Here is a 27,954-nt window from a genome sequence, read left to right as displayed (position 1 = left end):
TAATGCCAATATATCTTTTTTGAGGTGAGGAGACCACATCTGCACGCAGTACTCAAGATGTGGGCATACCACAGTTTTATATAGGGGAAGTATGATATCTTTTGTCTTATTATCTATCCCTTTTTTAATAATTCCTAACATCCTATTTGCTTTACTAACTGCCGCTGCACACTGCGTGGATGTCTTCAGAGAACTATCCACTATAACTCCAAGATCCCTTTCCTGATCTGTCGTAGCTAAATTTGACCCCATCATGTAGTACGTGTAATTTGGGTTATTTTTTCCAACATGCATTACCTTACACTTACCCACATTAAATTTCATTTGCCATTTTGCTGCCCAATCACTCAGTTTGCTGAGATCTTTTTGTAGTTCTTCACAATCCCTTTTGGTTTTGACTGTCCTGAACAACTTGGTGTCATCTGCAAACTTTGCCACCTCACTGCTTACCTCATTTTCTAGATCATTGATGAACAAGTTGAACAGGATCGGTCCCAGGACTGACCCCTGGGGAACACCACTAGTTACGCTCCTCCATTGTGAAAATTTACCATTTATTCCCACCCTTTGTTCTCTGTCTTTTAACCAATTCCCGATCCATGAAAGGATCTTTCCTCCTATCCCATGACCGCCTAATTTACATAAAAGCCTTTGGTGTGGGACCGTGTCAAAGGCTTTGTGGAAATCTAGGTATATTATGTCCACTGGGTGCCCCTTGTCCGCATGTTTATTAATCCATTCAAAGAATTCTAATAGATTAGTTAGACACGACTTCCCTCTGCAGAAACCATGCTGACTTTTGCCCAACAATTCGTGCTCTTCTACGTGCCTTGCAATTTTATTCTTTACTAGTGTTTCTACTAATTTGCCTGGTACTGATGTTAAACTTATCGGTCTATAATTGCCAGGGTCTCCTCTAGAGCCTTTTTTAAATATTGGCGTTATATTGGCCATCTTCCAGTCATTTGGTACCAAAGTGGATTTAAAGGATAGGTTACAAACCACTGTTGTTAACTCCGCAATTTCACATTTGAGTTCTTTCAGAACCCTTGGGTGAATACCGTCTGGTCCTGGAGACTTGTTACTATTCAGCTTATCAATTAACTCCAAAACCTCCTCTAATGTCACTTCAATCTGAATGGAGGCCAGGGTGTGTTACAAGGTCTTCCAATTAGTCTGGATTGTCTTGATAAGTGGCAAAGTCACTCCAGACAGACTTTCTGATGCCAGAATGAGTACCATTGAGTCCTCTTGTTCTGCCACCTCCTTAGCCTGTAGACCTACATTGCATGCCACCCTGCATAGCAGGTTCTGCTGTGCATGACTGTCTGAGCAGTATCCCTATGAAAGGTCCCCACCACTGCCTCACTGGGTATGATGACAAGGATGTGCATAGGGGAATTGGATCATCCTGCACTTCCTACCCAGCCTCCTGTTCTGTTTTGATTAACCCAGGTCTGCTGAGGGAGGAGGGGTTGACCCCCAAGAAGGCACTGGGCCAAGGTCATCGCAGCACACTTGGGAGCAGGGAGGCTAGCTGAGGCCATTGGGACTCCTTGGACAAGGTACCCTGGGCCTGGTGATATACCCAGGAGGTCCAAAAGGGCAACTGTGTTGGGTCGTAGATTGTGTTGGCCATGGCACTGTGTCCACATCAGATCGTCTATGAGCCAAGCAGCGTTGGCTCCAGTATCTGGACCATGTCTCCAATGCCAAAGACAAGGACCATAATCTTGATTATCATGGTAGTGACAAGCACAGCTGGGCTGCAGAATCATACCAGAATCCAGAGCGGTGCCAAGACCTTGACCAGCAGCATAGTGACCAGTGTCTGGAACTCACCAAATCGGGGGTTGTTGCTGAGACAAGGATTGTTGATGGGATAGCAAGTGGTGCCACAAGTCAGAAGAGTGCTGTGAGTCACAGCAATATCTTGAGCTAGATCAGTGTTGTAACTCAGAGTGGTACCTTCTTGCAGATGCAACTTTGCCAGTTTGCTGTGAGATGGTGGCATCAGAGGCTTGTCATGGAGGGCCTGCTACAGTGGTAGCGTCAGAACAGTTATGTCTTTCGCAGGCTCAAAAAGTATCTGGGATTGATGGTAGCTCCGCCTGGTCCATCACTTGGCTTGAGGGGGTACAACAACTCTGGGCTCAGTGGTCCACTTTGCAGTGCCAAAGCCAATAGTGCAAGCCCAGAAGCTGTAGGGGCCAGATACTTCTCTTTGGGATGTGACCCGTTAGCCTGTTCAGACGTTGTGGATTTTGCAGGCAGAGATCCAGTCTTACCCTGCTTCCAATGCCAATTCTATGGCACCAGAGAATGTGATCAGTGCTAGACAAATCCTACCTGCTTCAGCACTGGGGAGAACATCAGTGCCACAAGTCTCTGCTCTCAGAGCTTCTTCATGGTGCTGCTTCCATTGAGAATATCAGAGCACCGTGCACCAATGAACCCAGTGCTGGGTCTTGTCACACCCAGGCAGACAGCAGTCCCAGAGCCAACTCCATAACAATCTGCTTTAAAAGGAAGTTACGCTCCTTTCATGCTCTATGGTGAACCCCTTTGCAAATTCTGCTCCTGTCTGTTTGGTGCACCTCCCCCAAACACTTCAAATATGCATTGTGGGGGATGGGAGGGTTGGTGTTTGGCATGAGCTTAATGCAGGACATAAGGGTCTGAATCTTGGGACTCAGGCATGCCCCAAGAGAAATTAAGGAGTCAGGGTGAAGGAGAAATCCCCACTCCCAACAGCTAATGCTAGTAAATACAGTAAGTCAAACTAATGCTAAAAATACAACTTCACTGAAAGACTAAAGAAATTAGAACAATTTACTAAGCAAACCACCATGGTTCCAACAACCATTACTGGCAATAAGATGCAGCTGAGGAGATACCAGGTCAACAGTGTCATATATTGGTTGCCACAGAGGTGCCACTACAGGCACCCAATGAGTGCTGCTAGGGGAAAATATTTCCAATGACTGTGCATGAAGCAGATGCACACCTAACTGCAATCATTCAAAGAAGAGAAACTTTTTAAATGGTTTTTTTCATTTTGAAACTTCGTTTTCCTGATATTCCATGGATTCCTCTACTTAAATCAGAGAATGTTCCATTTGATGAAAATTTCATTCATTAACTTGTCTTTCCATACTTCAGTCACAGACTATATGGTGGGAACTAAACCAAATTTAAAAGTTATTTTTGTAATCTATCAAACTAATTGTAGGTTCACCAATGGATGCTGATATACCTGAGCTTAAAAACTATTACACTATGATCATAATACACTATGATAGTGTAATAGTCCATTACCTAATCTTGCACTAGCAACAAATCTATGTTGCTACCATCATAGTTATAAATAGAACCCATAAAACATGAACAGCATGTAACTGAGGTTCTCTTCTCAGATATGATGGCTAGAAATCTTTCCTCAACCACTCCACCACATGAAAATTCAGAGAAACTCTGCAACCAGGTACATTAGATGAAAAAGATACCTGTCAATGATGAATATAACAAAGATAAGTCTTTACTATTAACAGTATTAATATTCATAACAATTTTTAAGTAGCTTATGCTATCCACGCTGTTACAGCTTCCAATTCTATTTTGCCTAAGATCTGCTCTACACTACCACAGGTCATCAATCTAAGGCTACACCTACACTACGAGATAAATTCAACTTTTAATACATTTGATTTCTTAACCTTGATATTATGAATTCGAACTTAAATGTCCACAAACCTTCTGGAAATTCAACCCTCCATTTCTCTGTGTCCAATATCCGCCTCCCCATTGCTTTATCCAAGTTTGACAGAGTGAGGAATCTTTCTACTGCAGTCAAAGAACTCATAACTGCTTATTGCCCTCAATGCATTGCTGAGAGTGGAGCAGCGGTTTTGGACTCATGAAACCAGCACACACTGGTGGGACCACATCTTTTTGCAGTCATGGGATGAGGAGCAGTGGCTGCAGAACTTTCAAATGTGCAAGTCCACTTTTACGGAGCTTTCTGATATACTGGCGCCCGCCATGAAGTGCAGCAACACAAGAGTGAAGCTTGTTTCACCAGTTCAGAAACGAGTTGCAATCACTCTGTGGAAGTTTGCAACGCCTGTCAGATATCAGTCAGTGGCAAATCAATTTGGAGTGGGCAGATCTACAGTGGAGGCCATGGTGATGCAGGCAGCCAATTCAATCTGTTGGTGTTTCTTCAGGAAGACCATAACCCTGGGTGATATATAGGCCAAAGTGGATGGCTTTGCTGCCCAGGGGTTTCTCAAGTGTGGTGAGGCAAAAAATGGCACGCACATCCCCATCATGGTCCTGGCCCACCTGGCCTCTGAGTGTATAAACAGAAAGGGGTACTTCTCAATGGTACTGCAAGGTTGGTAGATCACAAAGGTTATTTCACCAACATCAACGTGGGATGTCTGGGGAAAGTTCATGATGCACGCATCTTTAGAAATTCTGAGATGTACAGAACTCTCACAGATGGGACTTTTTTCCCAGACCAGAAAATCACAACTGCCGATGTGGAGATGTTTACTGTAATATTGGGTGACCCTGCTTACCCTCTGCTCCCCTGCCTTATGAAACCCTACAAAACAACCCTCGACCTCAGCAAGGAAAAGGTAAATCGAAAACTCAGCAAGTGCAGAATGGCAGTTCAATACACCTTTGGCTGTTTAAAAGCGAGGTTCAGATGTTTATTGACCCGTTAGGACCTTTTTGAAACTAAATGTCCCCACTGTGATTACTGCATGCATTATTTTGCATAATATTTGTGAATCCAGGTGGGAGACTTTCCTGAACACCTGGAATATTGAGGCTGAGGCTGTAGGCAGGGCTTACTTGCAGCCGCCTACATGGCCATTCATCAATAAACATGTGGAGGCAGAAGCAATCAGGGACAGTTTTAAAAATAGCTTCATGAATGAACTGCCACACATATGATGGTGATGTATTTCTCTGCTATAACAACCACCAACCCCCACACATCAAACTCATCTATGCTCCCCAATAAGTGCAAACCAATAAATCAGACCGTGTCTTACATGAATGCTTCTACTTGGAGGGAGGAGCAGAAGAATGGATGTGGAGGGAGGGTTATTTTCCTAAATAAAGGGCAGCTGTGCTACTGCCCCTCCCCACCCCGACCCAGGTGCCTCTGCCACAAGTCCTTGTGGACCCTGGCGTAATAGAAGGCAGCTGTGCTTCCAGCTCTCCCCAACCATGCCTGAGTGCCTCTGCTGCGAGTCCTCTGAGGACCTTGGCATAGTGGTGGGCAGATGTGCTGTTTCTAGCAATGATTTGTAAACCCTGCCACTCACGTGTGCCAAAAAAAAAATCATACCGAGCTCAAAAGAATAAGTTTATTTTGGACGAAAGAGAGGTTTAAGTGGCAGGGAAAAGCAGCATAGTCAAGGTTGGTGGAACAGCCTTTTGCAGCATCCCTTGGGGCTGTAGCGACTGGCTGCCCTTTCCTTCCTGCCCTGCAGTTGGGGACCATGTGGATAGGGAGCGGGCAACCTGTCTTCAGGGAACTCCTAACTACTGTGTTGGGAGTTCCTCTGCAGCTCCAGCATGGAGTGGAGGACCTCCACTTGGTCGCTCACTGCTGTTATTAGCTTTGCCGCATTTTCCATATTCTTTGCCCCTTGCTCTCTGTGGAAGTCAAACATACTCTGCCACCACTGTGCCATCTCCCTTTTCATGTCACTGGTTTCTGCTTCAGACCGCTCCCAAGTGCTGAAGGATCAGATCCTGCTTGCACGTTTTCTGCTTCCTTGGTCTGTCTCCCAGAGTGGGCATGACAGCTGGAAAGTGAAGGTCACAAGTGAGATACAATTCACACTTAACCCATGGAGCGAATAGGACTTGTCTCTACAGTCTGGGAAAGTTTCTTTTTGCAAGGCTGCTTAAGGCTTATTAAGGATGGCATTCAAGGTGTGCACTGCACAAGCCATCATTTACCACCATTTATCCAAAGCTATAGTTCACTGTCGGGGGCAGGGGAGAGGATGGGACTACAGGGTGTAAGCTGTTTGTTGTTCTGGAGCAGGTGAAAAACTTTTTTCGCCCATTCCTGGACCGCAGAGCCCGGTAGCCTCATAGTGAGGGGGAAGGGTGGGGAAGGATTTGATTCTAGCCACATGGATGGCTGGGTGCAGAAGAATCCCTGTAAATTTAAAAAAAATGAAAGGGAAAATGGAAATGGGAGTGGAGAAGACCTGGAGAGCGTGCCATCTGTGGGTGAGGGGGAGAGACAGAGAAAGCGTCAGCCGCATAGTGCAGCAATGCACTCCAGGGAATGTAAAAGGGCAGAAACCGTTCTTCAAGTTGCCAAAGACATCACCTTCCTAAAACTAACAGATACCAACAAAGAAGAGCTTCTCATCCTGTGTGACCACAAACCTGGAAAAATTTCCAAAATGCTGTGTGGCTTCATGACACCAGATTGCTATCTGATTGTCTGGTATGGCAAGATGTGCTACCTAGGAAGTCGCAATAAGTCACGCCTGCTCAAAAACCTGATGCAAAACAATACAGGAGTGCCTGGATGAGGTATTCAAGGAGATCTCCAAAAATGATAAGCGCTCCATCCCCAGAAATATTAACAAGCTGTTCTGAGGGGCACAGATCCACAGAAAACCTGCTGCTACCATTCAGAAAAAAATACTCAACAGAATTGTTTGGTCCAGGGGGTTTGGGACCAGCACAGAAAGGACAAGTTCCAGCTCTACGGCAAAGAGATCCAGGCTGTTGGGAAGAACTTCCTCGGGTTCCTGCTGGTTGTCCCCATCCTCCTCACCACTGGCCTCTTCCTCCTGGCCTTCCAGCTCCACTTAGGTCATCCCAGACTCCAGACTGTTGTAATGAAGACTGGGCAACGTGGTGGGGTCCCCCCCAAGAAGCACCTACAGGTGGTTCATAATAGCAGCAGCTCTGTGGAGATTCTGAGACTCTGTGATGGGCCTGCCAGAGTTCTTTCACTTTCACCCAGCATTGCATAGAGTCCTGGGAGTGACCTCTGAGCGGTTATCAACTGCAGGATCTTATATGTTCATGTTTCTCTTGGACACCCAAAGTCTGCTCACCACTGATTCATCTCCCCAAACTGCAAGAAGATCCTGAATCTCCTGGTGGCTCCACGCTGGAGCTCTCTTGCGAGCCCGAGAACTACCCTGAGTTCTCGTGATTGAAGGAGATGGCTACCAATATGATGTGATCCGATGGGTAAAAAATTCTTCATTATGGGCGCCCCTTATATTTCCAGAACTAGGTACTGATGAATTCAGATTCGTGGGCTTCTTGTGACCTCCTTCCTGCGCACCTGGAGAGCAGCGGCCACACCTGGCAGGTAACCACACAGCTTTGTGGGATACATACAGGATACTTCTGGAGGCTAATAAATTCAGTTTTGAGATATGGCACTTCCACACTGGACTTTATTCAAAATTTTAAATTCGAATTTGACGCTACACCCAGCTGGTACCAATAATATTATGATACCTATATTAGTGCTCCATATTTCAGACTAATAGTATTTACAGTGAAGACAGTGATATTATAATATCTGCCTTAAATTCAAATTTATCTTGTAGTGTAGATGTAGCCTAAGTGTTTCTCAACCAGGGGTATGTGTACCCTGGGGGATACACCAAGGTCTTCCGGGCAGTATATCAACTCATCTAGATATTTGCCTAGTTTTACCACAGGCTACACAAAAATACTAGTAAAGTCACTACAATCTAAAAGTTCGTTCAGACAAGGACTTGATCTACTTCTTCATATGCCTTACACTGAAATGTAAGTACAATATTTCTATCCCAATTCATTTATTTGATAAGAAGATGGTAGAGAGTCAGCAAGTTTTCAGTCGTAGTCTTCTGTGATATTTTGCATGTTTTTGTAAGTAGTTTTTAAGTGAGGTTTAACTTGGTGGTATGCAAAACAAATCTGACTCCTGAAAAGGGTACAGTAATCTGGAAAGGCTGCATGGACTTGTTTCAAAGCCTCAGATTACTTTAAGAGAATGTTTCTTAATAGGTGCTATGCGTACCCTAAGGGGAACACAAGAGAAGTCTGGCAGTATTTAGTTTTGTTTGTTTGTTTTCAAAAATGGGGTACTTTATAAAACAGGTTGAGAAACATTGAGCTAAGTTTCGCAACTTCAGCTATGTGAGTAACATGTCTGAATTTGATATACTTAGATCTACTTATACAGATTTCAACAGCTAACAATTTTTTGATTCATTTTTATGCTTTGGATAATTATACTCTTTTGTAAAATAAATATTAGGTTGGACATCATCTTCTCTTTATACAAAATCCTTTGATATACCTGAAGAAATTTTAAAAAGAGTTGGTTTATAGTCATGTTAAAAAACAAAAACAAAACAAACAATGCCTGGGATTTTGGAATACTGAGATTCTATCTGGAAGGTGATTTGAAACTATTGTGAAAAACATCACAAATACATAAAGATTATGTGCTGAATCTCCAAGCCAACATGGAAAATGGAAATGGAAGTATCTTTCTAATGTTTACTTATTTTATTTATTTATATTACTTAGCTTTTCAGAAAAAAAGCTCCTAAGCAAAATAAGATCTCAAGGAGTCAAAGAGAAAGTCCTCTCATGAATTTATAACTGGTTAAAAGATAGAAAATAAAGGCTGGGAATGAAAGGTCAGTTTTTAGAATGGAGAAAGTTAAATAAAGGAGTACTCCAAAGACCTGTTCTGGGACCAGTGTTGCTCAACATATTGATAAATGATCTGGAAAAAGGGGTAAACAGTGAGGTGGTAAAATTTACAGATGATACAAAACTACTCAAATTAGTGAAATCCAAAGCAGATTGCAAAGAGGTACAAAGGGATCTCACAAAAGGGAGTGGCTGCGCAAAAAAAGGAAGATGAATATCAGTATTGATAAGTGCAAAGTAAGGTAAATGGAAAAACATAATTCCAATTATGCACACCAAATGATGGATTCTAAATTAATTATGGCCACTCAAGAAAGAGATCTTGGTGTCAATGTGTATAGTTCTCTGAAAATACCCATTCAATCTACAGCAGCAGTCAATAAACTAACCAAATTTTGGGAATAATTAAAAACGGATACACAATAAAACAGAAAACATCATATTGCCACGATATAAATCCATGGTACACCTACATCATGTATACCGTATGCAGATGTGGTCTCTCCACTTCAAAAGAGACATACTGGAATTGAAAAAGTTATAAAAAGGATAACAAAAATTATTAGGAGTATGGAACAGCTTTCACATGGGAAGAGATTAATAAAGCTGGGAGTTTTCAAGTTGGAAAAAAACATGAGTAAAGGGGATATGAAAGAGGTCTACAAAATCCTGACTGGCGTGGAGAAAGTAAACAAAGAAGTGTCATTTATTTCTCATAACACAAAAGCTATGGGTTGCCAAATGAAATTAATAGGCAGCAGGTTTAAAACAAAAAAAAGGAAGTATTCCAAGTACAATGCACAGTCAACATGTGGGACTCTTTGCCAAAGGATGCTGTGAAGGTCAACACACTAAAAGGGTTCAAAAAAAAGTACAAAAATACTTGGAGGGTAGGTCTATCAATGACTATTAGTCAGGATGGCCAGGGTGGGTGTCCCTAGACTCTTTTTTTCCAGAGGCTGGGAATGGGTGACAAGAGATGGCTCATTTGATGATTATATGTTCTGTTTATTCCCTCTGAAGCACCTTGCACTGGCCATGGTCAGAAGACAGGAGACTGGGCTAGATCGACCTTTGGTCTGACCCAGTATGGCCATTCTTATTTTAGCACTTTTTGGGTGTGCCTACACTTGCAATCCTCTTTCAAAAGAGGTATGCAAATAAGGTAAATCAAAAATGCAAATGAGGCATAAATTTGCATGCCTGGCACCTCATTTGCATATTCTAATTTTGAAAGTGCTTCTTTCGAAAGAAGAGAGCCAGTGTAGACACTGCTCTTTCGAAAGTAAACTCATCTTCGAAAGAATCCTTCTTCCCTTTATTTAATGGAAAGAAGGATTCTTTTGAAGATGGGGTTTACTTTCAAAACAGCAGCGTCTACACTGGCTTTCTTCTTTTGAAAGAGGCTTTTTTGAAATTAGAATATGCAAAGGAGGTGTCAGACATGCAAATTTATGCCTCATTTGCATTTTCGATCTACTTCATTTGCATACCTCTTTCGAAGGAGGAATGCAAGTGCAGATGCACACTTTGTGTTGCTTTTTTGATTCTTTGAAGGGCTGTTCTTCTGCAAATGCATTTTTTTTAACTTTAACATCTCACGATGACAATCACCCACTAATAGTTTTGTAACATTAACAGTCCACTGGCAGTGAACATGATAATTGCCAACAATGGTAGAACCTGCTTAAGGGAGCACAGTAATCCCTTGCCCTCCCAGCAATTCACTCTTTTTAACATTATTAATATGCTTATGTTGTCCCCTTTAGTTTGTAAAATATAATATGAAAACGAAGCTTAAAAACGTTGCTGGATAAATAATATGGCCTTAACAAGTAGAGACTAGCATTATTCAATGGTGACTGTGATGGTGCTAACAGAGTGCACAACGGGCCATTTTCCAAAGCAGGAAGTGATTCAGGAAACAAAACATAAAAAAATAATCAGAAGTGTTCAGCGATGCCTATTTACTTTGTTTGCTAGGGACATTCTGCACATAAACTTGGACTTCTAGTTTTTTAAAACTGAATACCTTTAATCAAATTTTATGTATTTTTATTATTTACTTTATTATTGTCTGGGAATTCTAAACTTGAGATTAATGTTTAATAATAATTTTTCACTACATTATTTCCCCATTTTATTAAAAAGTAGTATTTCACACTCCACATCCCATCTGATTGATGAAGGGGAAAAAAATGAGCTCCCCTACAGAATGAGCGTATGCATGTATATATATAGCTTATTTCTTACCTCTGTGAGACGAGGTATATGAAGGCCTTTTACATGATCTCCTGTAGTCTTCCTCGATTTTCCTGGCCAAGTTCTTTTTCTAAGGCTCTCTGCTACACCAGACCAGGCAAAGACATCATGATAAGCTAAATCCAGATCTGAGGGGTCTACTGCAAACTGGCATATCAACTTCAGCAAGCAAGCAAGACAGTCTAGCTGCCACTGTGGACAAGAAGAAAATGCAATTTTCGTTTTTCAGAAATTCGAATAATTCTTTGCGTGCATTGGAACTTGAAACATAAAACAAATGAGCACAAGTAAAGCACTAACTGACAAAAGCTAACAAAATTTGTATTTAACATTAAAGAAACTAGGGCTGGTATGAAAATCTTTTCCTACAAAGAGTATTTTCAAGAACTAGTCCAAATTATAGTTATGAAATAGGATATTCTGGGTAGGAGATTTTTACATTCTATAGTATTTTCTGCAACTTACATGTAATGTGCAAAGCAATATTTCACGTGGCTTGTTACTGTTTTAAGTTAAACACAATTACTCATGTAGGCCACTTCTACACAAGCAGGATCTTCCAGAAGGCCAGCCCCTTCTTCCGGAAAATGTGTGGAACATCTACACATGTAAAGCGCTCTTCAGAAAGGAATCCGGAAGATGCCTCATCTTCCAGATTCTGTACTCCGCTGTGGAACCAGGAAGAGCACCTTCTTCCAGAAGATTCTTCCAGAAGAAAGCATGTGTAAATGCTTGCAGAATGCTTCTTCTGTAAGAAGCAGTCTGCCATGGCAGTGGCCCGCTAGAGAGCAGAGATGCTCTAGGCAACCCCACCGGGGCTGTATGGTCTCTGGGTCCTGCAGCTTTTAAAGCTGCAAGGACCTGGAGACCCCATGGCAGGAAGCTGAGAGCGTTAGACAGGAGGCACGTGCCAGCCACACTCCACTGAGGCTCAGCAGCAGCGACAGGCCCTGAGCAGCAGAGCTGGCTAGCAGGCCAGCACCTCACACCACCCAGGGAGCCCTGGAAACCCAGATGAGGGCAGCCATGACCCTGAACGGGCTCCCAAACAGAAGGCCACCTCATGGACTGAGCCAGAGCTCCAGGACCTCCTGGGGTGACACCAGCGGGCACTGGAGGAACCCCCCTGCATTTGCCTGCCTTGCACAGGGCCTGACTGCCTGCGGCCACCCCTCCCAGACCCCCAAGCAGGTACAATTAAGGAGCTGCAGCAGGGGTACATGTGGGCCCGGAACAGCACCTGCAGATTGGGCCACGCTCCAGCCAGCTGCCCCTTCTACAGAAAGCTTCAGGACCTCCACACATCACCATCCCAGGTCACCATGGAGATGGCTGCACCCAAGCCCCCTGTAACACCAGAGGGGTAGGAGGGCCCTGCCACTGTGGACGTCTCATCTGGTGGGGAGTCCTCAGATGGCTCCCTGGTCATCGGGCTGCCCTCTGCCACCAGCAGCCAACCCCCCTCCAGTAGGGCATCACCCAACCTGTTCGAGGCAACCTTGGGTAAGTGTGTGCCACTTCACGGCCCTGGGGCAGGCCTCAGCACACTCAGGGGGCTCTCCGAAGGGGAGGGAGCCAGATGTTGCCCACAGGCATGGGCGCACCCTGGGCCCCCTGCCCCCTTAGCCCCCTGCCCCCCTTCCCCCTCCCTCCCTACCGCCCCCCCCCACCTCCCCACTGGGGAACCCCTCCAGCATCAGGCATGCCCACTAAGCCTGCCTGCCCCCTGGTCCGGCCTCCGCACCCAAGGGTCCCCCGAGTCCAATAGCTACGAGACAGCATGGCGCCAAGGGCAGGGCTCACCTCTAGTAAGATGGCCCTGACGGTGGATTGCCCATCCCAAACTGCTGCCCAATGGACTGGTAGCTGTCTGGAGTGGACAATTTCCATACGGCAATGGCCATGCGCCTCTCCACAGAGAGGGCTGGGATCATCCAGCTGTCCTGGCATCAGAGCATGGGGGCAAGCCACCTGCAGATCTCCAGGAAGGTCTCCTTCAACCAGAAATTCTGCAGCCAGCTGTTATTGTCCCACTCCCCCATGATGACCCTGTCTCACCAGTCCATGCTGGTGGCATGGGTCCAGACACACTGGACAAGCCGGGGAGAAGGCTGGCGGGGCAGCGTGGGGTCAGGATCCACGGACCTGGGTCTCAGTTGCCACAGGACCCCGAGGAGGGTGGCTAGCCTGCGCATCAGGGCAAGCCTGCTGGCCTGTGGCTGCTGGAGGTCCATGCCTGCCAGCTGGAGCAGGCAGGACAGGGACCGGGTCTGCCTTGCTGCAAGCAGCTAAGCAGGCCTTGGCAGCTTAATGAGGGAGGGGCTGTTTGGGTGGGGCCCTTTGAAGGGCTGTGTGGCCGGCATCCCCGTAAGGATTCTCTGGCCATGCGACCCCGGATGCGCTGTTTCCTGCCCTGTTCTTCTGGGAGAGCGCCAGTGCATGTGCAGACATGCTCTTCCAGAAGAAGGGGCTGCTCTTTTGAGGCCTCGTTTAGCATTTAGACACACACTTCTGCGTGATGATCCCCCAGAAGACATCTTTTGGAGGATCATCTTCCGGAATAAGTGGCATCTGTAGAAACAGCCGTAGAGATAAACTGTATTAAAAAGAACATTTTATATGTCACAAAAGATTAAAACACCTGATTCACTCAGTAGTTTCTGACTTTATTTCCCTCTGGCATTCCTATTTCTAACAGTCTCATATTTATTATTAATCCTGCAAGTACATTTGCCCAGCAAAACCAGAAGTAGTATCATACAAGTGAAACTAACCCAGTCACAGGATCATATTACACAAACAGATATACTAGCATAGCTCCCTACACACCTTCAGAATCCCACTGAAGTCTATAACACTTTGTATAGGTGAGGAATCTACATTAGAGTATTTATTTGCAGTATCAGTGCCTTAATTTCACCCTTCTATGCCTTGCTCAGCAAACCTAAGTGAAAATCAACTAAGGCACTAATAGATTCTTCAAACTTATGCTGGGAATGTAAAGACACAAAAACTCCCTTCTCCTGACACTGCTCCAAGAGAGCACCAGCAGATACCAAGCATCATGAAAGAGCTAGAGAAGTATGTATCATAAAGTATTTATACAGATTAGAAAGACAAATGAAATTACAAAGCGAAAAAATATTTATTCTCCTTCTCTAAAGATATTTCTTTCAGTATGAGATACTTTATGTAACCTTAACAGCAACAAAGGGTCCTGTGGCACCTTACAGACTAACAGAAAAGTTTTGAGCATGAGCTTTCGTGAGCACAGACTCACGTCATCAGATGCTGGTCTTGGAAATCTGCAGGGCCAAGTATAAATAAGCCAGAACAAGGGTGGGGATTTATTTATACCTGGCCCTGCAGATTTCCAAGACCAGCATCTGATGAAGTGAGTCTGTGCGCACGAAAGCTCGTGCTCAAAACTTTTCTGTTAGTCTATAAGGTGCCACAGGACCCTTTGTTGCTGTTACAGATCCAGATTAACACGGCTATCCCTCTGATACTTTACGTATCCTAAGCACTGAAACACACACAAGCCATTAGTTTATATTTACTACATGACAAAATGCTCCCACTGAACACAAAGAGATTAAACAAACTCAATCTAACAAACACAAACCAAAAAGGAATTCAAATCCCGAAGTAATATCCAATGTCAGTTTATCTCATATTAGTTGATAGATAACTAGGGATGGACACAGAATTTCATATAATCACACGACTGGCTGGGACCTCAAGAGATCTTCTAGCACCATCCTCTTCACTCAAGGGAGGACTAAGTATTATTCGATCCTTGACAAATTCATGCTGATTGTAAATTATCACCCTATTAACTTCTAGACATCTGCAAATTGATTGCTTAATTATCTGTTTCATTATCTTTCCAGGACCGAAGTTAAACTGACTTGGTCTGTATTTCGCATTCACCTTTACATGGATTATCTTTATATTTGCCATTTTCCAATCTTCTGGAATCTCTCCCAATTTTCAAAGATAATTTTCATCTCCTCAGTCAGCACCTTGAGTACTCTTGAATTTATTTCATCAGGCCCTTGCAACTTGAAGACATCTACAGTCTTATCCAACACCCCGAGGGACTGGGGATGCTGGACAATCAAATGTGCTGGATATTGGAGCAGGGCCACTGGCCCCACTCCACTGGCCCCCACTGCCACTGGCCCTGCTCCAACAGCTCAGCCAGGTGGCTGCCCATGGTACAGATAGATACCAGTTAATTGAGCATGCTGGTTATCCAAGTTCCAGATAACCTGGCTTTTACTATAACTTGCCTAGGTAATTTAACTTATTCTCTCCCTAATTTAGCCTCATAGCCTACCTAATTTTCTCTGCATTCACTATGTTAGACATCTAATTGCTACTAAACTTTCAGGTGAAAACAAACACAATAAAATGAATGAACAAAATACATGAAATGGACTAGCACCAATGTGCACTATTAGAGAATTTCCTTATTAACCCTCTGACTACAGCAGCAATGTTTCTCAATGTCAAGAATATGCTGCATAACAAGAAATAAACACACTACTTCTTTGAAGTCTATTTGACAAGTACAGATTTCCCCTTAAAATCAACCATCAACTCCCGTTAAATACATTTTTGTCTTCCATTATTCTGGTCACATTATTGTAAACACAATCTTTGATCTACAATCAGATTTGTGCAAATGCATAGCTCTCCATGAATGAATCCAGGGCCTTACTCCAGAAAATAGTTTCCACTCGAAAGGTTAGTGAAGGAGGCAGAGAGTCTGGCATTGACACAGCAAGGATTCGGAGGATTGCTCAGGGGAAAGGGGTAAGGAGGCTGCAGACCCCTGTGGCTGCCACCAGGAGAACAGATCTGCAGCCATGTAATGAGCCCTGTGACCAACAAGGATGCTCTCACAGCCCCTGATACATGGCTGCACTCATGGCCCCTGGGCTCCACAGCCACCCTGCCTCTTCCCCTGAACATCCCCTATACCCCTGCCCCATCCCAAATTTCCACCTTCATCCCTGACTTTGAGCCCTACAAAAGATCTATTTGCAATGCTCTGGAAGCCGAGGAAGAAGTTGTTAAGCACGAGGCTTCGCTTTTCCCACAAGTGAGCCAGCCCAGAAGCACCTATGGGGATGCTTGACCACAGATGTTGCTGAATGATGGCAGTTCAGACGATAGAGGTCCAACCTGTACAAGAAAAGCTGCTAGGAATGGAAGCACTCAAATGGCAGAGCTACCTTTTAATGGGATAAAACACTGACTTATCACCTACCACAGTCCATGGTTCCTGTTCTTTAGGCTCTAGAATTCCAGAATTAAAAATTTCTAACAATTGTTGAAGCCCTCCAGCAGCAACAAACTGTAAATAAATTATAACAATGTAAGAAAAATCAGGTACCTAATATATTTACAATTCCTTTTCTCTGTTATACGATATACAATTAAAGTCAGAAATAAAACATTGATAAATTATCTAGTCACAATTTTTTTTAACAGACCTGAGGAAAAAATGTATAAACACAGAATAAACTGAGAGGCTTGACTTTTGTGAAAAATACTGAAGTTAGACATTAATTTTATTTTTCATTAATTATTTAAGACCAGGAATTGGGATATCCTGAGAGTGCCCTAATGGAAAAAGGATTATGTGTTTATAATATAAACTTGAGACACCAAAGAATAAAACAAAACATTAAAAAGCTTATAGTGTCTTAAAAGAGCCGCCATTTTCTCACATTTTGAAAAAAATCTACACCACATTTTACAAAATATGTAAGTAAATCAAACCTTGCAGCTCCAGGTGTTTTTACTATTTTCTATTTGATCTTCACTTGAATCATCTGAGTCTGGGTAAAGGTCACTATAACTTCCCTGATAATAAATGGAAAAAATTACTATTTTATTAATGCTAGAATTTAAAGGAATAAGTATTTCACCAATAGCAAGCTGGCTTTAGAAACAAAAATATTTATTTTTCTGCTACATGATAAGTTATATTACCGTAGATTCTCGCCTTATTCTTCTGTTTGGTTTGCCCAAAGCTTCAATGATTTCAAGTGCATACAAAAGTTTATGGGCACTTTTTAGTCGCAGGAGATCCTTCCAACTAAATCCATCGTTACTCTTTGAAACAATTTAAGAAAATTAAATTCAATACTGATTTGACCATCAAAATAATTATTGCTTTTTAAAAGAGACTAGCAAGCAATTTTTTTTTAATTTTACATATATTTAAATATTATACAGTCACCAGAAATATTTCATATATACCTGAAACAATTAACAGACTCTCAATCAGAATAATATAAGTACAGAACAGTGGGTTCCTGGTGTAAATATTTTATAATTATGCAAAGCTGGAGTAAGGAATTTAAAACAAAGCACATTGGAAGGAAAATAAGGTAGAATTCAGTTTTGAAAGCACACAGAATTTGGAGGCTACAGTTCATGAATACTGATTTCTAAAATAACACCCACAGGAGATGTGAAAATAAGAAATAAATTGCTTCAAGTTGCTGTGTACAACAGCAGATGAGATTAATTTCTACATGAACCACATGTCTCTTTTAATGACAATGCCCCTCTGCCCCTTGCAGAAATCAGCTATTTTTAATTAACTGTCAGACTGTTTTGGGTAAATTGTAAAAATTCCACAGTGAAAAGTCTTACTGAATTGCAGATTATATATATATATATATATTTCAAACAAATACTGTTGGCTGACCTGTTCATCTGAAATATTTTGAAATGCCTGTAGCATGTTTGGACACGTAGGTAGAAGCATTAACAGTTCCCAGACACGCCTGGACAGGTTTTCTGCATGAAGATGGAGTTCTTCACATCTTGCACTCTAATGCACAAAAAAGTCTATTAACAGTTTCTTTTTACAGTTTGAAGTCTATTTACTTATATTTGAAAAAAAAGCAATTCACTCTCAAATCAAGTTTTATTAAACATATCTATAAACACAGCATGATAGTTAAGGTCCCAGTGAAATGGAACGGAATTAAGTTTCTTTATGCACTAGTCTATAAGGATGTTCACAGAGATTCAGGTGTATTTAAATACAGACTTGCCCAACCACTCTCTCCAATAAATTCCCGGTATAAATTCCACTGGTTTATATAGATTTCTACCATAGATGAATGAGTCACTAAATTTTTCGAAATATTCTTAGAAGTATTTCTTCAAGACAAATCTCCTTACTAATCACCATACCTGTTTTCAGTAGCATACATATTTCCAGAGCAACAATTTTTTTGAGCAACTAGTACACACTACTTTAATTGTAAGAAACTTAGATCAGTGATCTTACACCCAAGATCACATTCTGAATTTAAGGGCAACCAAGGCTCAATCCTGACCGTTTCCCAAAGCCCCACCCAACTCACTCCATATTCCCACCCCTTCTCACCATCGTTCATTCTCCACCCATTCACTTTCATTGGGCTGGGCAGAGGTACGGGTGGGTGGCTCCTGCTGAGTGGCATTTACCATGGGCTGTCGCGCAGCCTAATCAACCAGTTGGTGATCACTGGGTTAGATGGATAAAACTAAATACACAGGTATAAATATTGGATGTACCTGACATTTAGAGATCATGATTAGGGACCATCAGAAGTATACAGATTGCACAGAAATAAAATAGATTAAATAAAACTTGATGTACTCAGCCATCCTAATTAAAGATAATTAAATTACCTCACTATCTTCCATAGCCACTTCACCAGAAGGAGGTTTAAAAGATGCAAGCATCTCTAACAAATCAAAAAGGGTGGTAAGATGAGGTTCTTGCAAAAGTAAAAGCATTGGAATGTTGTCCTTCTGAGGAGGAGGTAGGCAAGATGCTGGAAGCTGAACACCTTCACCTTTACGCTCCCTCCTTGGTGCACCCAAAGATACAAACACCATCTAGAAAAAGGGGGAGGAAGAGACAACACAACTACAGTTACCATTTTTAAATCAGACGCAGTGTAAAACAGGAATAGAATTAAGAGCATAGTTTTGGAAGATACTATTGTATCTTCCCTCTTGATTCTTTAACTAAGTATATTTCAACAGAATGTGAAAAATTAAATGTATCAGAGAGACAGCCGTGTTAAGCTGTATCCTCAAAAACAACAAGTCCTGTGGCACCTTACAGACTAACAGATATTTAGGAGCATAAGCTTCCATGGGCAAAGACCCGCTTAGTCAGATGCATGAGCGGGGGGGGGGGGGGTGTCAGAGGAGGATTTAAAGAGGGGGGTCTCAGTAAAGGGGAGGGCCAGAGCTGACAAGGTCCATTCAGTCAGAGTGGAAATGGCCCAATGGCCCATTATCGGCAGTTAATGTGGAGTTGTGAACATGAAGAGAAGAGAAAACAAGTCAGTTCATTGGGGGGATGTGGCCCATTGTCAGATGATAATGTGAAGGTGTGAACATCAAGAGCAGAGAAACGGCTTTGGATGAGACAGATTGGGCAGCACTGGAGATTTGCTTTGATTCTGCCTGACCTGGTATATGTATGAGAAGAGGCAGCAGCACAGTAATTAAAAAGTTGCCTTTTTATTTGTTAGGGAGGAGCAACAAAGGCAGTGACTGCGCAACAATGAATCTTCCAAAAGCAGTGGCTGTAAGGCTAACTCTCCTTCCAGGACATCAGCATATTTTTTTTTCTTAAGCATTGGGACTGGATTCCCACCCTAAGGAAGCTTACTCATCTCCTGAGCAGGAAAATTATCTTGGCTGCAAGCCTCTATAAGCCTTAGCATAAACGAAGATGTAATAGTAATTCTAGACTTGTGTAACTTGATTTACAGGAAGCTTTGGCTTGGAAAAATCAAAAAAGAGAAAAGGGAAGTTTCTGACAGCTTAAGTGGCTGTTGCCCTCCCTCTTTTCCCTGCCCTCATGACAAAATACTTTGAGCCACTATCCTGTTCATGAGATCAACAGTTGTGACCACTTTGCCAAAAATCTCAATCCCTGATTTTGTTTTGACTGGTCCTCATTTTTTCTAGAAAGGATAAATGGTTCCAAATTTTACTTTGAACCCTTCAGAACCTACTGTTTCACACAGCCAGAATCTGGCTTTTTAAACCATGACTACTTTTACAACAGTAATGCAGTAAAGCAACAGAATATAAATGTGTGTTAACAGGGACTAACAATGTTATGCTGTGTGTAAAGAGAATGTATGCTACACATCAGAAAGCAATAAAGTGGTTTTAGAAAACAGTCAGATGTTGTAAACAGAAGTTTACATTTTACTACCTAATATACTTACTGTTCATCACATGACATCAGCAGCATGCCATATGGTATGACAGTGGATGTGAGTGGATGGATACAAGTAAAAGATCTCAAAGAACAAGAGTTACAAAAAAATGGTATCGTGCTTACTCATGTTCATTACATTTAAAGGTGACTCATCCTCTTGGCCAGATAGATTGAGCTTGAGGAGGGTTTCCAACTCCCCAGAAGGACCCATCAGACCACCTCTGAGCAGGTGTATTCCTTCCATGTCAGCCTTGGAGCATCCAAGCCAAGGGGTGCAAGTACTCAAGACTGGGATGCAGGGAAAACATATATAAGAAATTCCCTGGACCACATCAATGGAAGGCATGGAGAGATAGCTCCTGCTGACACCTTGCTCGGAACAGAACTGTTGGCACTTCCTGTTCCATCTGCTGGTAAAGAGACTGATCAACAGAAACCCCCTCCGTTGGAAGATTTTTGGGCCACTTCCAAATGTAGGGACCACCTGTAGTACAACAATAAATTGCTGATGAGGTGATCTGCTAGTGCATTCCTCTGGCAAGTGTTTATACCTCCAAATGTATGTTACAGGTGATGCAGAAGTACCAGCGCTGTAAAGCCTTGTGGTAGAGAGCTGACAAGTGACCTCCTCCTTCTCTGTTAATGTAGGGAGCATCAAGGCCAAAATGTCTAGCTGAATCTACACTAGCAAGTTCTTTCAACAAAACAAAACAAAACGCAAACAAACAGAAAATGGGCCTTTCCCGAAAGAACCTGCAAAGCATCTACACACAAAACGTGCTTTCAATTTGAAATCAAAAGAAGGTAGCACTTTATCTAGCAGCCCTCTTCCTCTCCCAGATGAGGAAGAGCATCATTTTCCAAAAGATTCTTTTGGAAAAAAACATGTGTGGGTGCCCTTTTCTAGAAAGAGCAGTCCTCAGAGTGCCGGATTTCTCTATCCCTGGCCCGTTCTTTTGAAAGAGCAGGGCTGTGTGGACACTCTATCAAAAGAGCGGATTGGTTTTTTTGTGTGTGGATGTGCTCTTTCAAAAGAAGTTTTTTTGGAAGAGATCTTCCGGAAGAATTTCTTTTGAAAGATCACTGTAATGCAGACATAGCCTCTGTGATTGTTTTGCCAAACACATGCAGTCGGAATATCGCACAAGCCAACTGAACCACATGGAGTTCCATCACATTTATGTACAACTGTATTTCTTCTGGGTCCACATCCCCAGTGTCTAGAGACTGCCAACACAAGCCCGCCATTGTACATCCAACACATCCAATACCAAGTCAACAAAGGGGAGCAGGGCTTTCATACAGAATTCATTGCAGGACAATTTTGCTCCTGGCCCACCACTGCAGAAGGCTGAGAATTCACAGAGTGATTGAGACAACCTTCTCTAGGCTGTCCCTGGACTGGGAGCATGCTCACACAAGCCATTACTGGAAGAATCTCATATAAAGCCTTCTGTGCCATACCACATACATGCATGTGGGCCATATGACCCAACAAGCAAAGCCAGATGTGGCTGTGATGAGGGGAAATGTGGACACCTTGATAATCAGGCACATAAGGGTTTGGAATTTCTCTAATAGTATGATGGCTCAAGCTCAGGTCGAGTCCAGCACTGGCCTGATGAATTCTACTCTATGAATACGGACGTGCATAGCCTTCTGAGCCTCACCAGAAGACCTAGGACCCACACAGCTGCAGCAGCTCCTGACCTCTGTGCCACAGTTCTAAACTTAAATGACGCTTGATGAGCTAATCATCCAGATACAGGTATGATCATGCCCCTACAGCTCAAGTAAGAGTTGACCACCAACACGCATTTGGTGAAAAGAGTGGGTGCTGCAGCGAGACTAAAGGGAAGGACTGTGAGCTGTCCAGCACTGAATCCAAGCAAGTGTCTGCATCCAGGGACAACTGTAATGTGAAAGTATGCTCTCCTTCAAGTCACGGGTGGTTTACCAGCCTCCTGGATCCAAGGAAGGTATAATGGAAGCTAGGGAGACAATGTGAAACTTCAACTTTTGAAGATAGCTGTTGAGGTTGCACAGATCCACAATAGACTGTGGTCTGCCTTTAGCCTTTGGATAAGGAAGCAACGGGAGTAAACCCCCTTGTTCTGGAGCTGTGGTGGGATCTTTTCAATCGTCCCCAGCTGCAATAGCCCTTGTAGGGGAGACACACAAGATGGGTCCCTGAAGAGGGAGACTGAAGGGAAGACAAGCAAACTGCAGTGTGTAGCTCTGATCTACTTTTTGGAGGATCCACTTGTATGAGCTGATGCGGGTCCAGACCAGGAGAAATGGGAAATGTGGCTTAACACTATATAAACTGGATCCTGGGAATAGTGCAGTAGGTCACACTGGCATAGATTCAAAAGGAACACTTAGCTCTCTGTTTACTGCAGGATCACCCTGTCCAAATGGAAGGGCGAGCAAGGAGGCCTGAATGCCTATTGTAGTTTGTGGTCTTTTTAGAAAATGACTCTTGGCACAAGTGCCAGTTTGAACCACCTGTAGATCAGAGGAGGATCATATTCTTGCACAATCCTAAAGACTCTTGGGCTCTCTTTCACATCATGCATGGTATTGTCTGTCTGTTCTGCAAACAGTTCTTTCCCATCAAAGCATAAGTCCTGGTGGAACTACTGAGCCTCTGAGGAAAAGCTGGAGAGGAGCAGTCAGGACACTTATTACAGCATTTGGGTCAGTGAGTCAGACACATCTGAAGCTGCCTAGAGGTCCACTCTCACCTCAGCAGAACCTTCATGAAGGATTCCCCAGAACCTACCCAAGAATAGCCTGGTGGCTTGCCACCCTGAGTTGTAAAGTGGATGACGAGTAAACTTGCGACCAAATAAGTCCAGGCACTTTGAGCCTTCATTCTGGGGATCAATTACTAGAACTATTGTCTACCATAAAATGAAGAAATGGGTCTTTCTGTCAAACAATATGAACAAGCTTGCTTGAGGCAGCAGAAGGTTCCAGCACCATCACTGATGTCAAGAAGAAACTGAAGGCAGGGAAGCATGCAGCGCCTCTTATATTGCACTGAACTGCACTCCTTATATGCCACTGAAGGGAGTGCTAAAAGCCCTCCCTATGGGTACTGCTAAGGGGACAACTTCCATCATCAAAGCATTGTGCACACATGTACACCTGTAAGTGGAATGGACATGAGCAAGCACTCAAAAGACTTTTATATCTGTGTTATCATTATGATGATAATACCTGCATATCCTTAAAGCCCAACTCATGAAGTGTTTTTTCATCGTAATCAGTTGTCAGTTCGTGACCAGATGAAATCATTCTTACAGGTCCCATCAGACCGCCTACAATAAAGCACAAAAGAATGAATTTCTGAATTTCACTGGCAATTGTATGAAACATACTTTTAAAAATAAAGAGAGAAGTTACTCACCTGTAGTAACGATGGTTCTTCAAGATGTGTCCCCATGGGTGCTCCACAATAGGTATCGGGCTCGCCCGGCACTGCAGATCGGAAATCTTCTAGCAGTTTCTCCTGGATCGCACATGCACCGGCGCGCGCCGCCCCCCTGCGCGCCTCCGGCCGTGTGCACAATCCGGTCCCCGCCAGTTCCTTGACCAACCGCCTCGGATGCCCCTGAAAAACACTAGACAGAGATCCAAACCGGGGAGGATGGGCAGGTGGTGGAGCACCCACGGGGACACATCTCCAAGAACCATCGTTACTACAGGTGAGTAACTTCTCTTTCTTCTTCCAGTGGTCCCCGTGGGTGCTCCACAATAGGTGACTACCCAGCAGTAACCCAAGTAAGGAGGTGGGTAATCGATTCATGCGCAGCTTGCCCCTGAGAGGACTGCTGTCGACAGACGGGTCTCCTCCTCGAATACCCGATGTAGGGCATAATGCTTGGCAAAGGTGTCGTAGGATGACCAGGTCGCCGCTCTACAGACGTCTTTTAACGCAATGCCATTGAAGAAGGCTATTCACGCCGCCACCGCCCTGGTGGAGTGAGCCCTGGGCGGGGCCAGCAAAGGGGTCTTTCGAAGCTCGTAGCACATTTTTATACAGGACACGATGTGCTTTGAAATTCTCTGTGAACAGAGGCCTTCCACTTTTGACCTGGGAGCAAGAGACACTAGAAGCCTGTCCGTTTTCCAGAAAGACTTAGTTCTGTCTATGTAGAAGGCCAACACCCTTCTCACGTCTAGGAGATGTAGGCGCGCCTCCTTGCTGAAGCTGTGAGGCTTTGGGTAAAACAAGGGTAAAACTATTAGTTCGTTAAGATGGAACTCCGAAGAAACTTTTGGAACGAAGGCTGGGTGTAACCGTAAGGTTACCGCCCCCTTTGAGAACACTGTGCAGGGTGGCGTTGCCATCACTGCTGCAAGCTCACTCACCCTGCGGGCTGACGTAATTGCAAGGAGAAAGGTTGTTTTCATCGTAAGGAGTCAGAGAGGTACCGTGGCTAATGGTTCGAAGGGTGGTCCCGATAGCGTGCTGAGCACCAAGTCCAAACTCCACGACGGCGGAAGCAGTTTTCGAGGAGGGTACAGGTTTACCAGCCCCTTCAAGAACCTTGTGACGACAGGGTGGGCGAATACAGTGGGCCCTTCCTCTGTATGCCGAAAAGTTGATATAGCAGCGAGGTGGACCTTTAGCGAGGATAGAGAAAGCCCGTCTCGTTTGAGGTCCAATAGGTACTCTAGTATTACGGTTACAGGAACTTCAAGGGGAGCTAACTGCTTGGTGGAACACCAGGCTGTAAATCGAGTCCATTTCTGTTCATAAGTCCTCCTGGTGGAGGTCCTTCGGCTACACTCCAGGACTTGTTGTACTCCCTCTGTACACGTGCTCTCTAAGGTGCTGAGCCATGGATTAACCATGCTTGTAGATGCAGACACTGAGGGTGAGGGTGCACTATGGACCCCGAGCCTGCGTGAGTAAGTCTGGCGCCACCGGTAGGGGAAGTGGTGGGCGATCCAACATGCGCAGAAGCAAGGGAAACCATAGTTGCCGGTCCCAAGTTGGGACTATGAGTATCATACGAGCTCTCTCCCTTCTGGCTTTCTGCAGAACCTTGTGGATAAGCGTTGTGGGGGAAAACGCATAAAGTAGAGGGCCCTTCCATGAAATCATGAATGTGTCCCCTAGGGACCCCCGCCCTATTCCTGCTCTGGAGCAGTACTGGGGACACTTCTTGTTGTACTGGGTGGCAAACAAATCAACTTGGGGAAACCCCCATGTACGAAATATGCACCGTAGCAGGTCGGAGCGGATCTGCCATTCGTGCGTGAGTGTGAAGCGCCTGCTCAGCTGATCTGCCTTCATGTTGTGAGCGACCGGCAAGTACGAGGCTTTCAACATTATGTTGTTGGCGATGCACCAGTTCCACAATTGGACTGCTTCCGCACATAGTGCACGGGATCGTGCCCCTCCTTGTCGATTGATATAGAACATAGTGGAGGTATTGTTGGTATTGATCCCAACTACTTTGCCATGTAGGTCATCTCAAAAATGTCTGCACGCGTTGAACACTGCTCTGAGCTCCAGCATGTTTATGTGCAGTGTCTGTTCCACAGGGGACCATGGCCCTTGCGTCACCTTGCTGCCAATGTGCGCTCCCCATCCTATGTGGGAGGGGTCGGTAGTAAGAAAAATAGAAATTTGTGGTTGGTGAAAAGGCACCCCCACTAGCAGATTCTTGGGATTTTCCCACCACGCTAGGGATCTGCGCACCTCTGTTGTAGGCGACACTACCTTGTGGACAGTATGGGATGCCGGTTTGTAAACACTCGCCAGCCAATGCTGCAGGCTTCGCATGTGTAACCTGGCATTCTGTACCACAAACGTCACTGCCGCCATGTGGCCCAACAGCTGTAGGCACATTAGGACCAGAACCGTGGGGCTGTACGTCATGACTTGCACCAGTGAGCTGATGGCGCAGAAGCGGGCGTCGGGCAGGTATACTCTTGCTGTGATAGAGTTTATGCGTGCCCCTATGAACTCTATATCTTGTGTGGGTTCGGTCCTTGACTTTGTGAGGTTGACAACTAGGCCCAGCGAAATAAACGTGTCCATGGTGACGCGTATCATGCATAAGACCTCTGCCTTTGAGGCCCCTTTCAGCAGGCCGTCATCCAGATATGGGAAAATAAACACCCCCTGTCTGTGCAGGTAGGCTGATACCACTGCCGGGTTTTGGTAAAAACTCTGGGAGCCGAGGATAGGCCGAACAGAAGAACCCTGTACTGGAAATGTTCCCTGCCGACCATGAAGCAGAGGAAGCATCTGTGTGCTGGGTGGATTGTTATCTGTAAATAAGTATCTTGTAAGTCGAGGGCTGCAAACCAGTCTCCATCATCCAGTGCCGTAAGCATGGAGGCAACTGTGATCATCCGAAAGCGTTGCTTGCGCAACTAACGGTTGAGGCCCCGTAGATCCAAGATCGGCCTCCAGCCTCCCGTTTTCTTCTCTGTTAGGAAGTAGCGTGAATAAAAACCTTTCCCCTGGAATTGCTCTGGCACTCTTTCCACCGCCCCTATGAACATAAGGTGATCCACCTCCTGCTTGAGCCTCGCCTTGTGGGCAGCATCTCTGAGATGAGGCCTGGCGGGAGGCTTCATTAGTGGAAGTGACTGGAAGGGGATCATGTAACCCGTGGCTATAATCTCTAGCACCCATCTGTCCGTGGTGATCTTTTGCCATTGGGAGTGGAACGGTTTGAGGCGATGATGGAACATGAGATGAGAGTGGCACTGAGCGATGGCGTTGATAGTGCAGCCCCCGACATACCCGTCAAACTTGTTGTCTTTGGGCCTGCCCCGAGGTTGCACGGCTTTGTTGAGAACGTCGCCTGGGAGTTCTGTACTGCTGCTGCTGTTGATGGCGCCCTTGGTCGTAGCCTCACTGATATTGAGCACGCTGTGGTTGGTAAGCGTAGCATCTTTGCTGAGGATAAAATTTCTTCTTCTTGTATGGGGGAGTATAAATGCCCAAGGTTCTAAGTGTGGCCCTTGAGTCCTTGCTGGAGTGGAGGACCGAGTCAGTTGAGTCCGCAAACAGCTTTTGTTTATCAAAGGGAAGATCCACGATCTTTGCCTGCAGGTCCCTGGGGATACCAGACGTCTGGAGCCAGGATTCCCTACGTATGACCACTGCTGTAGCTGTTGAACGTGCCGCTGTGTCCGCCATGTCCAGGGCAATCTGGAGTCCCGTCTGCGACTCTGCATAGCCCTCCTGAACAATCGCCTTTAACACCGGCTTCTTGTCTTCCGGGAGTGAATCCATGAGGGGAGTAAGTCTGGAGTAATTGTCAAAGTTGTGGTTTGATAGGTGTGCCGCGTAATTTGCCATTCTCAATAATACGGTAGAGGAGGAATATACCTTCCTGCCAAACAGCTCTAGCTTCTTAGCATCTTTATCCGATCCCCCCCGATTTGTACTGAGATGCTTTCGGCCTCTGCTGGGACGATTTGACCACCAAAGAATTTGGCTGTGGGCGACTAAAGAGGAACTCCATGCCCTTGGCTGGGACGAAGTACTTCTTATCCGCTCTCTTGTTCGTAGGCGGAATAGAGGCCGGGGTCTGCCATATGTTAGTGGCTGACTCCATAATGGCTTCGTCCAGCGGGATAGCGATTTTGGATGAAGCCGGGGGTCTCAGATTTTTCAGGAGTTTATGATGCTTCTCCTGCCCCTCTGCTATTGGAATGTCCTGCATGAAAGC

The 27,954-nt window shown here is 44.5% G+C and overlaps 1 protein-coding gene across 4 annotated transcripts in view; it reads right to left on the bottom strand.

Moving 5' to 3' along the window:
- The window catches only part of USP34 (ubiquitin specific peptidase 34), a 344,835-nt gene that overhangs the window by 129,294 nt on the left and 187,587 nt on the right, over window positions 1-27,954 (bottom strand). For all 4 annotated transcript variants that reach the window (XM_074989455.1, XM_074989457.1, XM_074989456.1 and 1 more), the window contains 7 exons: window positions 23,471-23,571; window positions 18,688-18,897; window positions 17,711-17,836; window positions 16,987-17,109; window positions 16,774-16,857; window positions 16,259-16,345; window positions 10,972-11,172 (listed from right to left, as the gene is read on the bottom strand). In XM_074989455.1, coding sequence (XP_074845556.1) covers window positions 10,972-11,172; window positions 16,259-16,345; window positions 16,774-16,857; window positions 16,987-17,109; window positions 17,711-17,836; window positions 18,688-18,897; window positions 23,471-23,571 — 932 coding nt within the window. The remainder of the gene's footprint in view (window positions 1-10,971; window positions 11,173-16,258; window positions 16,346-16,773; window positions 16,858-16,986; window positions 17,110-17,710; window positions 17,837-18,687; window positions 18,898-23,470; window positions 23,572-27,954) is intronic.

Source organism: Carettochelys insculpta, chromosome 3 (assembly GCF_033958435.1).
Source record: "Carettochelys insculpta isolate YL-2023 chromosome 3, ASM3395843v1, whole genome shotgun sequence".
Classification (NCBI taxonomy): domain Eukaryota; kingdom Metazoa; phylum Chordata; order Testudines; family Carettochelyidae; genus Carettochelys; species Carettochelys insculpta.
This window is presented reverse-complemented; position numbering and strand designations above follow the sequence as displayed.